At 37.9% G+C, this 17,392-nt stretch overlaps 1 protein-coding gene across 1 annotated transcript; it reads left to right on the forward strand.

Moving 5' to 3' along the window:
- The first annotated feature begins 296 nt into the window (after nt 1-296).
- Nucleotides 297-14,695, forward strand: LOC115455930 (inner centromere protein A). The gene is made up of 21 exons (XM_030184738.2): nt 297-466; nt 622-742; nt 1,435-1,655; nt 2,239-2,365; nt 2,907-3,041; nt 3,526-3,642; nt 4,275-4,369; nt 4,463-4,529; nt 4,622-4,676; nt 4,862-5,171; nt 5,449-5,518; nt 7,377-7,479; nt 8,116-8,200; nt 8,598-8,714; nt 9,409-9,581; nt 10,053-10,206; nt 10,608-10,747; nt 11,276-11,373; nt 11,638-11,792; nt 12,068-12,249; nt 12,848-14,695. The coding sequence occupies exons 1-21, from the start codon at nt 386-388 to the stop codon at nt 12,849-12,851; spliced, it is 2,610 nt and encodes an 869-aa protein (XP_030040598.1). The 5' UTR covers nt 297-385; the 3' UTR covers nt 12,852-14,695.
- The last annotated feature ends 2,697 nt before the right edge of the window (nt 14,696-17,392 follow it).

Here is a 17,392-nt window from a genome sequence, read left to right on the forward strand (position 1 = left end):
GATCACTAGAGATTAGATTATATTATGCACTTGTATAATATGTAGGACACTTGCATCCGTTTTTACATATAATTAGACCTTGTGCAAATTTTTGCTATGCATGTAATTTTTCATTAGGATAACAAATAAAATATGACGTTGCATTATTACAGGCGTAACAAAGTTGCTAAGCTGAAAATAAATCCAATATTTGAAAATATGGGCAATTTTAAAATTTCATAATTTGAACATGCTTTTTGATTTGAACCTGAGATTTGAACGCATGTTACACATTATGACGTTGGCATCCACTGCGCCGTTTTCATATTTCAAACGGTTTTTGTTTCGTATTCTATGGCGTTTGTCAAATCTAAAAGATTGTAATTGTGTTATTTTTATAATAATTATGTCCATATTCAATGATTTATTACCTAAAATCAAAAAAATACCAAACGCTTTCATCAAAAGTTTTAATGATGATCTTAAGGTAAATGTGTTGTTACAAAAATATGGTGTCAGTGTTATAATTCGTCCTAAAGTTTGCTGTTTCGTTTAAAATATCAATTGGTTGCAAATTTGTCTTATTTAGAATAAGAAGATAGTGATTTTACTGTGATTCAGTGATTTTGAATGTGATTGCAGATTGCGTTTGACAATTTGGATAAGTTTGAGGAGGAATTTTTAAAAGCGAAAGGAAAGGCGCGAGATAAAACTCAAAAGGAGAAAAATACTACAACACTCCAAAGTATACACGAGGATGAAGGTACGCCGTCAAAATTTATTAGAATTGGTTAGTTTAAACTCATATACAAGGCACCATACTGTGGTTGGACCAGTGATTTCTTATTGGCGTATGTGTTTGGATTTAATTTGATAAATACTATTAGAACCCACAATATGACTTTGTTTAAGTATGCTTCGTAGTACACAATTTTTTATTACCATGTTGTTAATATGATACATTATTTGAGTTTCTGAATGTCTTGCATAGTGTAAGTGAAAAGTAAATTAATAGTTCAGGAAAACAGATTTAAATCCACATTGATTAACCTTCATTTGCATACTTTTATGTGGGGAGGTTTTAAACAATTTGTCAATAAAAAATTTTGAAATAAGCTGTTAATTCTGTCATTCTTAGTGGCCCTTATTCTTAGGGCCCCTTGAAACCAGGGGCCCGTGACCTTTTGCCATTGTTACTCTAGTTACACACTCTGGGTGGCATTAATGCTATTATGAGCACTTCTTTAGCAAACTCATCAAGAGAAAGGCTTGCTTGTCCTGTCATTACTTTGCATAAAAATAAAACTTGGTATAGATCTTTTCAAGCCTTGTATGACCAAAGGGTGAATCATTTCATCTATTTCAATTTGGAGCATCATAGATAAAATTCACCTCAATCTTAAAGATACCATAAAGTCCTCAAACTTATATTATTGATTAAAAACAATATTTCAGATGAATCAACAAAATCAGACGCCAGTTCGCAGCACAGGTCCAGTGCCAAATCAGTCACGGAGACAACGGGCAAGAGTTCAGCGGAGAGTGAACCTGACCAGCCGAAGAGGGCATCTAAAAAACGGAATAAGAATGAGGTGGACGATGTCTTCAGTCCTGAGCAGGATAAGAGACTGAAGCGAAATGCTTCTGTTAAAGCGCAGAGCATTATTTCTAAACAGGTATGTTCATTTTAGGGTCTATAGTGTCTTTACAATTTGTAATTTGTTCTTGTGATATTTGGATCTGTGTAACTCCATCATTAAAATACCAAAACAAAAGTGGAAAACAACATACACCTTTATCCTTAAAGGAGTAGGCGGAGGTAAACAGGGTACTTACTTTCACATATGTGTTTGTCCCATCATGCGATAGGAAGTGATCCTTTTGCAATATTGAGCACAAAGTACAGGCTCCGGGCTTGTAGTGAAAAGAAAAACCCAATATTTTGCCTAACCTGGAATTCAAACACAAGACCTTAGAGCAGTTTTGTATCACATACAATTACAGGATTATATCTTTGATTGTATGTTATAAATTAGATTATATTACATAAAATGCTTAATAATGTTAATCAAGTTTTTCCAGTGAGTCTTAGACTCTTATGCTTATTCCCAATTTTTTGTGATTTCTGACTTTTGTTGTATGGTACTGTATCCTTTAAAAAGCTAGAGCCATTATTGTTATAGTAAATATTTTTGCTATTTGTTATATTCATTCCAATATGAGTGGAATGTTATGATACTGATATGATAAAATGTGCAGGTAAATGTTAACTTAACACAAAAGTTGAGGCGTGAGAACTCGACAGAGAAGGTGGAGAAACCGCAGTCTTCGCGAAGCAGGCGCCGCAAGGACGATGACAAGGAAAACACACAGCCGATCATACAAAGTGAGTATGTCATTAATGTATAATATGAAGAATTGTGTGAAGAATGAAGATATTTGGATGCTTGATAGAAATCAACTCGGAATGCTAAATTAATTTAAATGTAATATGGTACGAAGATAGGCAGTTGCCGTAAAGAACAGGGTATATTTTTTTTTTTTATTCATCTTTGAATTGTGGTTGGAAGTTTTAGTGTGCACATAGGTAACTTTAATCTTAAAATCATGAATTTGTATGCAATTATGTCATTAAGTATCAGATGGGCAGCTTGCTTCTACTTATTTAGTTGAATTAAAAGCAAAAAAATTGGATATCTTTTTGCTATAAATGTTAAAAAATGTAATAAGTATAACTGAGGGCCTATGTTACCTGTGCATTCTCCATAAGAGTTGTATATGAAGTCTGCTACCCCAAACTATCCCAGCACTGTTGATAAAGCCAAAACCCTGGCGATAGTGGAATAGGTCTATGCTTTGCAAAGGGCATTTTATCATACAAGGCTGGTATTATTGATTATAACTGATGAATTAATGTCTTTATCCAGTCAAAGAGGAGAAGGTGTCGTTGCCTCCTGAGCCAGAGTTGATGGAGATGGAATCATTGCCTCTCATCATCCCGATCAAACAGGAGGTGGATAAGGACGATATCGCCATGCCACCGCCGGCAGTACCGTTGCCCAGTAAGTATTACTTAGGCAAGAAAACTTGCACAAGTCGACTTTCGCAAGCAATTTTTAACATGTAAACAAACATGGCAAGCTGACTTCTGCAAATTTTGAATACTTTCGGATACTGTAAAAAGTGTTTGGTTCTTATGTGATATATTGCTGCGAAACTTCCAAGTCTAAACCTTTATCTATTTTGTTTTCCTTATGTAGATCTTACTATTTACATTCAATCTATATTCTAATTAAACTCGACACTGCATGTTTGAATACACGCCTGATATTGTATAGCGGAAAATAACTGTTTAAAGTTACGCGTGATTCGATAACAGCTTAAATTTAACGGTTTTTCTCGTACAGTAGAAATTGTAGTAGTGTAGAAGATACTGTAAAGAAAACTCAATATAACTTCTAGTCTCTTTTATATTATGTATATTCAAACGAATTTATGTATTGTGCTATGTATATAGCTAAATTAATAATTAATTGTCCAAATTAGAAGCACGCAGAGCGGCTGCGAAGGACAAACCGAAGGAGGACGAAAGCAGCGAGGACGAGGGCGGCAGGCGGCGAACCACGCGCACCAGGAAACAGACTGACACCGCGCCTGTGGCAGGTAACGCGCACTGAATATACGAAAAATACTTCTATTGGATTGGATATAGAAATCATAATATGCATACCATTAAAAACAATGTATGTACAATGTATGGATACCATAAAAATAAATGGGATAATATGTCAAATTATTGCATTTATTGTTAGCAACGGTATGTCCAATGACCATGGCTGAACATAGCTTACATAAAAAAATTCCAGACCACACTCTTGATATCTTTTTTAAATACACAGGATTCAATCAAAACAATAATAATGACTATAGCTAGGGATATTACTGGTCTAGATTTCACTCCAAATTTTGGTTCCATCCTCAGTGTTAAATCTATTTTTATTATTTTTATTGTAGGTTTCAGAATAATCTTAAATAGTAAGATAAGTAAATTACAAGAATCAATATCGGTTTGTTACGTTTTATATAAGTTCCATGGTAATGAATATCATGCATGTAGCACATTAATTAAGTTAAGGCAAATCTATGAAAGTTTATTGTGCAGTAATATGTATCAGAGCTGCAATAATTGTACCTTCATATCAGTTTTTTTCAACGCACACCTTATCCGATTCTATTAATATGTTAGACAATATAGACTTCTCATTTGTATACAAAATTGTACGTATCTGATGCAGCCCCGCGGTCAACGCGTGGCTCCCGCGCGACGCAGGCCGAGGCGGAGGAGCCCGCGCCCGCCGACGCTAGGCCCAAACGGACCAGGGCAAAGAAGGTAACAACTACTAAGGTTACTTTAAACAGAAACTCATTTTAATAAATTATAAAAAAAATATCTATGGATTTACTTCACTACATTTCTTTCCAGAAACCAACTGATGTAGTCAATGGCGATGTAGAAAAGGATGCACAGGCTTCAATACTCAGTGGAATTGGTAAGTATAAAATATAATTATAATTTTTGCATTATACATATTAGGTTTTATTTTTATATGTATTGACATTTTTTTTTTTTTTTATTTTATAGAATCTTCCACTGAGAAACCAAGACCGAAGAGAACAAGAAAAATACAAAAGGCGGCGTAAGTATCACAACATATCAGTTCTAACCAATGTCACATCGTTAAGCAAAAGCTGTTTTTTCCACTATAATATAGAATTTAAAAATTATTTTCGATCTTACACAACTGTCAAAGAAGCGTATTGTTTTTACTATAATATACATTATTCTAATAGTCTTTTAACATTTCGTTGTCTCGTCCCATAGTTACGTCGATACCGATAAAGAGTCCGAACCAGAGACACAGCCAGAACACATTGTATCACCAAAGGAAGAAAGGGTGTCCGCACCAGAGGTGAAATCGCCGATACTGCCGCTCAAAGTGAAAAACAACATTAAAGATAAGGACAAACAAGAGACAGAGAAAAAAGACAAAGAGAAGGAAAGAGTAGAAGTGGACGCGATAGAAAAGGAGATAATGAATGAGACTCATGTGTTGAAGGACACGCCAGCTGTCACAGACATGGACAAAACTGTTATACTGCCAAACGGACATACGGCGCCCGCGCAGAAAACTGTAAGTATAAAATAAACCACTCTTTTTGCCGGATTACAGCAGGATGTCTTGAAAGAATTCGTAATTTACTGTCTGATGTCACAAATAATGGCCTAAGTGTGCGAGGGAGATAGCAATATTTCCTGTTACGCTCCCATTGTAGTAACGCTATTGCGTATATTCATTGTAATAAATACGATTGTACATTTTTATTGCTTTTATAATATTAACATGGTACATATGACTTTATGTAAACATACGATGCTATGTCTAATGATATTGTATTTGTTGTCTTCAGATGAATATGAACGAGACAGTGGTGCTAGAAACAAGGCCGGCCATGGACGCAACTGTAGTACTCAACAATGGTATGTCTTCGACATTTTATATACTATGCTGGTGGTGGGATATATTTTATATCCGCCCGGATAGCGACCACCGTATTCAATGTGTTAAAATCCGCCATAGTGGCCCACGTAAGTGTGTCGCGTTCCGGGATCAGCCTGTATATCCGGTTCCAACAGGCCGGCATTATTGTGTCGACTGCCGAGGGGTAAATGCTGGTGGTAGGATATATTTCATATCCGCCCAGAAAGTGACCACCGTACATAAGATGTTAATATCCGCCATAGTGGCCCACGTAAGTGTGTCGCGTTCAGAAATCAGCCTGTGTAGATCCTAATCTATACTATTATATAAAGCTGAAGAGTTTGTTTATTTGTTTGTTTGTTTGTTTGTTTGAACGCGCTAATCTCAGGAACTACTGGATCAAACTGAAAAATTATTTTTGTGTTGGATAGCCCTTTGTTCGTGGAGTGCTATAGGCTATATATCATCACGCTATGACAAATAGAAGCGGGGCAGTAATGGCTAATCTCAGGAACTATCGGTTCGAACTGAAAAAATCTTTTTGTGTTGGATAGCCCTTTGTTCTTTGAGTGCTAAAGACTATATATTATCACGCTATGACCAATAGGATCGGAGCAGTAATGAAACATGTTGCAAAAACGGGGAAAATTTAGTAGTGTTGAGAGCTTCCGTGCGTGCGCTGCATAAACGGTTAAAGTTATGCAACAATGATGTATGACGGGATTGTTCCTCTTAAAAAGTTCTACAAAAATATATTATTAAGCAAAGTCCCCCGCTCCATCTGTCTGCCTGAACGTATTAAACTCAAAAACTACCCAACGTATTAAGATGAAATTTGGTAAGGAGACAGTTTGAGGCCCTGGGAAGAACATAGGCTCCCGGGAAAATATATAGCGAGACTTTTATAACGGAGCCGCATGCAAAAGCTAGTTTAATAATACGGCGACGATGCCTCTCCGAGTTGGAATGTGTTACGACCTTTCATACAGATGAGCCATATCGCATATCGGATATTAATAATAAAACACGAAAAAGCCTATTCAATTATAAAAGCATCCGTAACCAGACACTCTGCAAAAATAGATTATTAAATCGAAAGATTGAACGTAATAACTATCCACAAAAATACTTGGCTAGAGTATACATACTAGCAACTGCTTCAAATCATAGCGCGATGTAGCTGTGAAAGCGGTCAACACGGACCCACACGCGGCACACATGTCGCGCGACATTTTAACACACCGCGATAAATACGAACACGTGTCATGGAGACAGGGGATTTTTTTTTCAATCATATATTGCCTCATTCGCAAGATATTATAGGAAAAATTAAATTTGTTGCAAAGATAGCGCCATCTGTTGGTATCTGAGAAGATACTTATAGTAGGGAATGTTCATGCTTTGTGAGTATCCTAATATAATTGTGTCGACCGAGGGGCAATCATATCTCGTCAGTTGACATTCTATTGGACCCCACTCCACTTACTACCAGGTGCAGTGGAGACACTTCTGTGCACTTATAAAAACAAAATACTATGCATTTTTGTTGTCTGAATAAAGAATAATTATGAACCAATTCATTTTCGAATCAGTAAAAAGGTTAATACATTTCTATTTACATTGAAACATCACTGCACCTGCCATCATGTATTAACAATCCCAAGAACAGTTGTGTATTAATGATATATTACTCATTGTTAGCTGCACATAGGCTGTTGTAAGCTATCAGCTGCCCGACTTCACCATACCAATGTAACTATTGTTTTTAATAATTTTCCATATAGTTAATTGAAGCGACCATCTGATCCATTATACGCATGTAATTTACAATGTTATAGATAATATTTTTCTGAACAGATCCGAAAGGCGTGGACATTACGGATGACAACTCTCTAATTACTGACGACAGCGATTCTGCGCACACGCCACCTCCGAAACAACCACCTACAGTTCAACCCACGTGAGTATTTATATACAATATTAAAATGGGTTTTTCTTGATATTCGACTGCCTTGCTCGTTTGGTTGTAAATGAGTAGGAAAACTTGCAGAATTTGAGTTCCGCAAATTTTTGTAACAATCATGGCTAGTTGATTTTTGGAAATATTGAATTAAGGCTTGTGGCGATTCGCTTGTGTATAGAATTATTAGTCAGTAGATTGCTGTGTGAACTAGGTGGTCTAAACTTAGAATATCACATTTGCTGTGTTGTGGTTTCGGGACAGATTCCAAAGATCGGTAAAGTTATATTGGTGTTTTTCTGCTCAGTGTCAACTTTGTAGTATCAGATATCCCAATTGGTTCGCCCCTTATCATATCAAGAGACGGTATACTTAATATAGCTAAATATGGGAGGACTATTTTGCGCCCCTGCCTAATCCTATCGAGTTAGTAGACTAAGGGGCGTCCTCAAAAACAAACCTCTACGGAGTTTGTGGTGTATTATGTTCCAAATAGGGGACCCTAATGTGAACCAAACCAGAATGTTAACATAGTTATTATATGAAACAGTAAACCTAATATTGAGTCATTAGTAAAAAAAAAACCCTATGCTATTCAAATAAGTATTGTATAACTATTCTTTTGAAAATGTCCAGGTCTGCTGTGAAAGAGAAGGTCCAGCAGTTCGAGGAGATGGCGTCGCGAGTGACTCGCACAAAGACCAGAGCCATGGCCAAAAAGGTGAACTAAATAATCATTTTTGTACAAGTACCACTTATTTTTAGGTCTTATTTACTGCTGAGTCTGTGTCATATAAGCCTTATGTATATAGACATAAGGTGGAAATTTCATTGTCATCATTGATATTTTTTTGGCCGATTTTAGTATAAAGCAAACTTCGGATCGACACCAAAAATAGACCAAACAGAACAAAACTTATTTGACATGCCAAAAGATTTAATTTTGATTGGTTTATTTTTACCATTGCATTATAGTTTACTGCTAAAACTAACTAAAAGATTACTAATATCAGCCATACGTCTATAGATATAAATTGCAGTTTCCACTGTCATGATATTTCTGCTGAAATTACATTTTTAAATGGACAAAAAGCTTACAATGTACTCGTTTTGTGCAGGAGGACCCAGTAGAGAACCAAACGCCGCCCGATAAGATAGTGAAGGCGGTGCTGTCGTCTGACACGTTGCACAAAATGAACGACATGATCTTCAACGGGAAGCCGCCCCAGCATCAGGTGCGTTTACCAATACTACATCACTTCTTTACAAATTTTTAGGGTCAGGCAGAGATGTATCAGACAGTCATTTTGTTAGCTATGTTAGGTCCTATGTAATGGAGGGCGGGTCTATTGCCATATACCAAGTGCAGTTTTGCATTCCAAGCTTGATACTAAAAAAAATTCCAACACTATAATGCGAGATTTAGATTAGCAACTAAACTTGCAGAAGTAAACTTACTCAAGGAATTTTTACCATATAAAAAATACCATAAAATACCATATATATTGTAATAATATTGGTTATAAAGTGGCAAGTGGCAATGGGCAGGGCACATAGGTCGTAGAACTGATGGCCATTGGGGCGGAAAAGTTTTGGAGTGGAAACCACGAACTGGGAGACGCAGCGTAGGCAGACCCCCCACGAGATGGACCGACGACCTGGTGAGGGTCGACGACCGACGGACGAGGGCGTCCCAGAACTGATCCCTATGATGCTCAATGTGGGAGGCCTATGTCCAGCTGTGGACGAAATGATGATGACGATGATTATTATTTTTCTAAGTGTCATGCGTGCTTTTGATTTATATGATTTCATTGTACCTTTTTATTTGTAAGTCATGTTGTAAAAAAATTTTTATGTAATTCATACTGTTGGTTCGCTACATAAAAATAAATGGAGAAATTGGAAATGAATGTTGTGGCATTGCAGACGTCGAGTTCAGCGGTGAAGCCCCGCGCGGCGGTGCCGGTGCCGAAGGTGGCGTCGTCCGCGTCCAAGCTCAGCGCGCTGCGCGCCGCGCGCGACGCCGAGGAGCGCGACCGCGAGGACGCGCGCAGGAAGAAGGAGGCGCTGCTCGACGCCAAGCGGGAGCTGCAGCGGAAGTACGATACCAACATTATTCTCTTTTTTGTTTCCTTTACTCATAGGAATGGTATAATGTCGACCGTTTTCAATAAATCATACATCGCGATACTAAATCAAACGGAATTTAGAAGTATTTTTTGAGATGCTTTCAAATTGCTTTGATTGTTTTAATCGGGATCAGATTAAATATTAAGATTGGTATCGTTTATTGGTTATAATTATTAAGAACATGTTTAAGATCTCATTAAGTTAAGAGTACACAGAATGTATGTTAGTTGTCACTACGAAAAACATAATACTTTTCCTTGAATCATTACCACAATATGAACTCTGCTTAGTGTAACATAATCTAATTACTCATTTAGACTATTAGCAATTAATCTCTAATAACTTTACTATGAATTATGAGTAATGAATACACCGGAATCGTGACTTCTTCTGTACTCGGCAAGTATTTATATCGGGAGTAAAACTGTGTGTTGTGTCAGGAAGCGCGAGGAGAAGATGGCGGCAGCGGCGGCGGCGCGCGACGCGGCCGAGCGCGAGCGACGCGCCGCGCACTCCGCCGCCGCCTCGCAGCGGGACAAGCGCCAGCACCAGCTCGACTGCGGGCGGCAGGACCGGCTGCGAGACATCGAACGGGTACACCACACACGCCTATACTCATATAAAGATGAAGAGTTTGTTTGCTTGAACGCACTAATCTCGGGACCTAATAGGGAGCTACATCACTCCTAAGTGCTATAGGCTACTTATTATCCCGGGAAAATGTTAGTCCCGGAAAGACTTTTTCACGCGAGCGTAGCTGCGAGCAAAGGTATGTTCGAATGTTTCTGGAACATTCAAAATGTCACTACAGGTCGCGTTGTATTTCAAATTTAGTAATAAGTTTGGATCAAATAAAATGCCGTGACCAAACTTATCCCAACACACTACTCTCTATATTATTTTATGCGGCTGTCCAAACTGTCTTTAAGTGATAAATTAAAATGAATAAAATATTGTAACGCGAAGAAATTAATTGTATGTTGTACGTTTCATAGAAAAAAATGGAGCTTGCGCGTAAAGTAGCCGAGACGGAAGAGAGGCGACGCGCGGAGGAACTAGCGCGACGGCAGAGGCTCGCCAGCGAACAGCGCAAGGCAGACGAGCAGCGACGAAGACAACTCACAGAGGCAGAGAAGTAGGACTTACATTAATATTAGATTAAGTAACATAAGCATTCATAATTATTCGCGCATAATAAAATCGCTATGCAATATATTCCGTGCTACAAAACTGTTAACTACTAATACTGTCACTGCGAATTTCGACACTATTTTCGCATGTTAAAATTGTTTGATTTAACTGGATGACGGATGAACAAGCCGTTCGCCTGGTGGTAAGCGACATGACCGATCATATACCACATAAGGTGAAAAATCATACACTGGACTCATATTGAATCCTGAGTATCAGTAGCGTAGGGTGAAATTTTCCTAAAGGCAACCCGACACAACTTATAGGTACTAATTATATGCATAAATGAGGTCTGCAAATCGGTCTTATCTTAATTAGATTTTACATCAATCACGAAAGGAAAGCTGGCAGGAATTTAATTATCCTTACCTAATGTGGACCTTTCGCCATAATGGAGTATCCTGAATATTTTATTTAAATTTAATTTATATTGATTGAAAAAATATTAAATAGTCATATATTTATGCCATAGTGTGAGGAAAGAGGCGGCCTTGATGGAGAAAGAGATAGAGAAAAGGCAGAAGGAATATATGGAGAAACAGAAGATGAAGCACAGGATCGAGGATAAAAGTAAGTATTATTTAGATATTTATGACTCATTAATAAGGTGTGATTATTTTAAATGCAAAAATACCTTTAGTTTGTTTTATTGCACAGAATCCTTGACAAGCATTTGAGTGAACTTCAAAAATATATAGTGGTATTGATACTAAAAAGTATCGATACGATTCGGAAAAATGATCGCATTTATTATTTTTGTTTCAGCCTTTTTTATACCAGTATTGATTATCGATGGCCATAAATATCGATACTAAATCGATGATTTGTTATCAGTGCACACTCCGCTGAAGACTGTGAACGGCGTGACCACCGGCGTGGGCGCACACCACATGGAGCCGGTGTACATGTGCGACGGGTTCCAGTACCTCGTGTCGGACGAGGACTCCGACCCGCCGGAGAGACCGGTGCCAGACTGGTCAACTTCTAAGGTAACGCGCACTCATTTATACACAATACACTAATACATCACGCCTTTATTTTCCAGAAACACCTTCAAACCCCTTGAATTACAAAGCATTTTTGGCATTCCACTGCGATGGTCATCCGAAGACATGAGATGTTAAGTCTTATTATGTTTCTGAAAGGCCCGGGTACAACTGGGCTACTTTATGCCATACTGTTACTGTCTCCATTTCGAACACAAGTTCCAAACTCGGGGTTGATGTAACAAGTATAAGTAATGAGGTGTATGTGTTGTTCGCAGGCGCGTCGGCTGCAGCTGACGGTGCAGAGCGGCGTGGCGGCGGCGCACGTGGACCGGTTGTTCAGCGTGCGCGTGCACAGCCCGGACCTGCGGCTGATCTTCCCCGACATCGAACGCGCGCGTCTCAAGCGCACCTCCTCCGCCGTGTGGCGCACGCCGCCGCGCCTGCCCGCGCTGCAAGAGTCAGTATCGCGACGCACCGCACACATGCACACACATTGCACACATAACTCACAAACAAATTACACACACGACATACTACATAAAAACCACGTCCTTTTAATTATGTTTTATTACCCTCGAAGGTAAACAAACTGCCAATCAGATAGTATGTGGTCATCGCTGCCAATGGACGTTGGCAATGCTAAAGCTGCTGCCTAGCGTAAAAAAAATATTTAAACCGAGGAGGGATACCCCGTGGGAGGCAAAGAAAGAAGTCACATAATACTTTACAATTAAACAGGCTACAATATTTTTCAAATCCGTAAATGTTGCTCTCAATCCAATAAATTAAACTTTATCCAACATTTACTGACCAATGACTGCTCTGTTATCCGCGGTTATCAATAAACGATTCCGATCCCTTTCTTCAGTCCATCGCGAAAGTAAACCAACCAACAAATATTTTTTACGTGGGTACAAATGACTTATATTTCTAATTGGTTTATTCACGGGATCGGATCGTAGATTAAAATTGGGATTGTTTAATGATAAAGGTTGTATATCTTTCAAATCGCACGCAAGTCATTTCATCTTTTTATTTATTTATTTTTTTTTCAGGTAAATTGGCCAACGCTGTTCAACCGGCTAAAGAATATCACTATAAATAAACATAGATCATTCATCGGGCTATATCGGCGTTTCCCGCAAGTGGAGTAACGAACAATCATCTGTTATACTTGAGGCATGGCAGAGGATTATAAGTTTGTCAATATATATCCAATTTTAAGCTAATCGAAATAAGATACGTATTTCAGTGGCCTTCCGAGTATTGAGGAATAGTGCCAATTTTCGTAAATTTTGGACTGGAAGTGCTTGTAGGGTTGCAACTGTCATATCACTATGTGCATTATGCATAACTATTGTCTCTGGTTAGCTGTATTTGTGAGAGGGCACCATTCCAGATATATAGTACGTTAAACTGCGGATGTATCAACCCACCAATCAGATCGCTTGATTTCATAGCTTAGCTTCCAACGACCACAATCATGCAATCCTATTGGTTAGACACATTATCTGTGGCATTCAATTATTACTCTTGTGCCATTGAATTACGTGTCAATGTTGATCTTAAGATTTTTATTCCCCATTCGTATGGGGTTATAAAGTGTAAACCGTGTATCTAGCTGTTAAATGTGTTATTTGTCGTATACCTAAGAAATTATTTAAGTTAGGCTGTTAGTATATTTTCGTGTTTATTATTTACACTTTATTTAGCGTAATATCAGCAATTTTAGTATAAATGCGGGGATATTTGGATGGGTTTTTTGACAACTTTTGACCAGTTCTTATTTATTGACTTACAATTGTATGAAATATGATTTTGTAGCATCCATGGGACGTTTAATGTATGTACAATACGATAATTGCTAAAGTGTATCAAGAAACTAATCGTACTTCATATTCACACAAAATAAACTATGTATAAGGCGCGGCGTCGACTAGAGCAAAGTCAAAGTTCGCCGAGTCGAATCGTATTTATTCTGTAGGCGCGCTGAATCGGCTCGGCGCGTTAATAATGAACACAGTTTCATAGCTGACGATACTTAAATGCGACTCATTTTTTTTCGACTTTGCAAGCTTATTCGGCGCTTGCCTTAATATTTAGAGGCTTGCCAAATACCATTTTTTCGCGTTGCGGCATCAACCTGTTTATGAACAGTCACGACCAGGCCGGAATAATTGTGTCGACTGGCGAGGGATAATCATCTCCACTAAACTGAAGTCGAGACACTGACTTGTTGTCTACACCCTTGTCACACTTTAGAAAAATATTATTGTGACGCCCTGCCGCTACGAATCAACTTCGGGCCGGCTTTCGTGCAATAAGCATGAAATTAAACTGTTCCACAAAAACATCAGAAGATCGCGAGATGCAAAAAAAAATTACCGCTGAGTTTAATGACCGCCTGGTTCTTCAGTTGCAATGATCAAATTGCAAACACTAAGTTGATTCCAATGAAATATATATTTATTTAAATAACCTCGGACAAGACTTTCAATAAATGATCCGATGCTATATTCAGATCAATCAAGAACCAATCAAATCTTCTGTAAGCCAAACTTCGCGATCGATCTGAAGATAGCGTAGTTCCTCTATCTGCCACCCGCTGTGTATGATATGTTAAGTACAGTAAGGCGCAGTTTCATCCGTGGTCAAATAAGGATCTAGTCACACTGGTGCATTGCAAGCGAATTCAAAGCGGCTGAGTGACGCTCGTCCAGTGTAATAAGAACTTACTTAATCATGGTTGAAACAATAGCCTCTAAGGGGGCGCTAGCCGCTCGCCACTCGTCTCCTACTGCTGCGTCTTGATCTACAGACTGGACCCTGCAGTTCTAGAGTAATTTAATGTTAAGACTGTTTTGTAATTACGAAAGAAACATTAAAATAATTTACGTCAAGTACTAATTTGTTTTTATTGAACACTGATAAAATGGGCTATCATGAAAGTATGATGTGATGTTCCAGTTAAATTATTATAGATAAACCACACAACTGGCAGATCGCCCGCGCGGCAAAAGGTAGGTTGGGGGGCGATGTTACGGGGGTGAAGGCATGGGTACGGGACACAGAGGTCAAATGACATTTCTCAGTGTGCTCACGATTCCCCAAAGAGAATTATAATATACTAGCTCTTGCTCGCGGCTTTGCCCGCGTGAAGGTGTTTTCCGGGATAAAAGTCTCACTATATATTTTCCTGGGATAATAGCCTATAACCTTCCCAGGGTCTTATACTATCTCCATAGTCCATACCAAATTTTGCTTTCCTATACCACGGCATATGTCACGTCCCGTTCCCGTGGGAACGAGGTAAAAATCCTATGTCCATCTCCTGGTTCTAAGCTACCTCTCCACCAATTTTCAGCCAAATCGGTTCATCTGTTCTTGAGTTATAAATAGTGTAACTAACACTACTTTCTTTTATATATATAGATATGGAAACGGTTCCCGCACAGCGCAGTTGTGTAGTTGTTACGAACGCTTAAAAGAAAACGCATATGATTTAAGCTGCCCAAGATATTTCCCGAGGGGAACTCTCAACATCAGTCTTCGTTTCTGCAAAGAAAATAAACGAGCAAGCCAAACAGCTGGTGTACAATATAGATTCCTTTAAACTAAGAAAAGAAGATCAGTCATGAATCGAATTTTTACAATATTTCTGTTTTTCAAAATTATGTGTTTTTGTCTATATTTAAATAAATGATTCTAGTATAAGTCACGTTTTATCATATCCATGTATATGTTATAATAAATTACAATAATAATAATATAATAAAGATAAAAGTAAAATTAAAATGAAATAATATTAAATACCCTAGACAAATCAATTATCTAGCGATTTAAAGAAGAATGCAAGTAAAGTACATTAGACATTATCTTATAATTACAGTCGACATTATTAGGTCTATCTCGCCTCGGAATTTATTTTAGCAGAAAGTAACTACGTGTATATCGATGCCCACCCCCAGCTACCTCTTCCGCGCGGGCGATCCGCTAGTCGTGGCTTATCTATAGGTAAGTAAAGAAATGTATAATAAAAAATATTTTTCGTGGTTCGTTGTGAAAACGGAATGTCAAAGAAGAACAATTGATTTTTAGTCTGTTTGGTTAAATTTTCATTAGTGTGTCCAGCCCGAAATCAATAATTTAATCTATACTTATAATAAATCTGTAGAGAGGTCAATTCTGTACATGAAATATATTTCCAAAATAACTATCAGGGGGTGATTAGGGATCGATACTGATGCCAAAAATGCAATTAGTAAAATTTTTGTCTGTCTGTCTGTCTGTCTATCTGTCTGTCTGTCTGTCTGTCTGTCTGTCTGTCTGTCTGTCTGTCTGTCTGTCTGTCTGTATAACCGTTATAGAAACAAAAACTACTCGACAGATTTTAACGAAACTTGGTAAAATTATTTGTCATACTCCTGTGCTGGTTATAGTATACTTTTCATCACGCTACAATTAATAGGAGCAGAGCAGTGAAGGGAAATGTTGGGAAAACGGGAGAAGTTACTCCATTTTTAAGCTTCCGTCGCGTGTGCAACCTTAATGGTTAAAGCTACACAGAAATCATGTATGACGGAAATGTTCTCCTTAAAATTATGTAAAAAATATCCCACGACAGCATATGTCTATCTTTTATGGTTGACTCACAATAACACGTGTAACTCCCGATAGCTTAGCAGTTCGAAGCTTTCTTATTATATTTGTCTACTCTTACGTTTATAACACTCTCAGTCATCCCTAATTAAAAAGTTAACATTATTAAATATTCCATAAAAAAGAATCATAGAAATTGGTATAGAAACACCAAAGTTATACATGATATGCTAATAATAAGCCATCACGCGTGAATACTGAATCCCATCATCAGACCCTGACCGGACAATCGGACCACCTGCATACCACCATACATCAAAAAAACATCCCGACAAATTGAGCACCTCCTCCATTTTTGAAGTCCGAAATCCACGCGGGCGAAGCTGCGAGCGGAAGCTAGTACAAAATATAATAAGGAGCCGTTCAAGTATTACGTAACGCAATTTGGGGAGAGGTGGCGTCTTGTAGAACTTAACCTAACTGATTTACAGGGGCGGGAGGGGGCTTTCGTACAAAGCATTATGTTACATTGTTTTTTTTATTTTAAAACTATAACAAACATATTTTAGCGACTCCGGATTTTTGCGTAAAATAATTGTGAATATAACACAAAGAAATGTCACTTTAGAGTTACGTAACTTTTGGAGAGGGGCGGGGGCGTACAGGAAAAAGTTACGGCGCGTTACATGAGGGGGTCAAAAACCTTCAAAAATTGCTTTACGTAATACTTGAACAGACCCTAACTGAAAAATATTTAATTTGTAACACATTTGGTAAATCAGGGACAGATGGAGACATGGGGAGTGGGAGTGACAGGTGTACAAATACGGTGCTGAATCATAATATATAATGTAACTAGTTTAGTTCAGTTTATTACTATAATAACATTATGATCGTTCGATCGTTTTTAAATTCTTTTTGTTTAAAGATAACTGAAAATATTTCCCTCCAAATTATTTTGCATAATCAATAATATAGGTATTCAAAATTGCTTCCATGTT

This window comes from Manduca sexta, chromosome 5, assembly GCF_014839805.1.
Source record: "Manduca sexta isolate Smith_Timp_Sample1 chromosome 5, JHU_Msex_v1.0, whole genome shotgun sequence".
In the NCBI taxonomy this organism is placed as follows: domain Eukaryota; kingdom Metazoa; phylum Arthropoda; class Insecta; order Lepidoptera; family Sphingidae; genus Manduca; species Manduca sexta.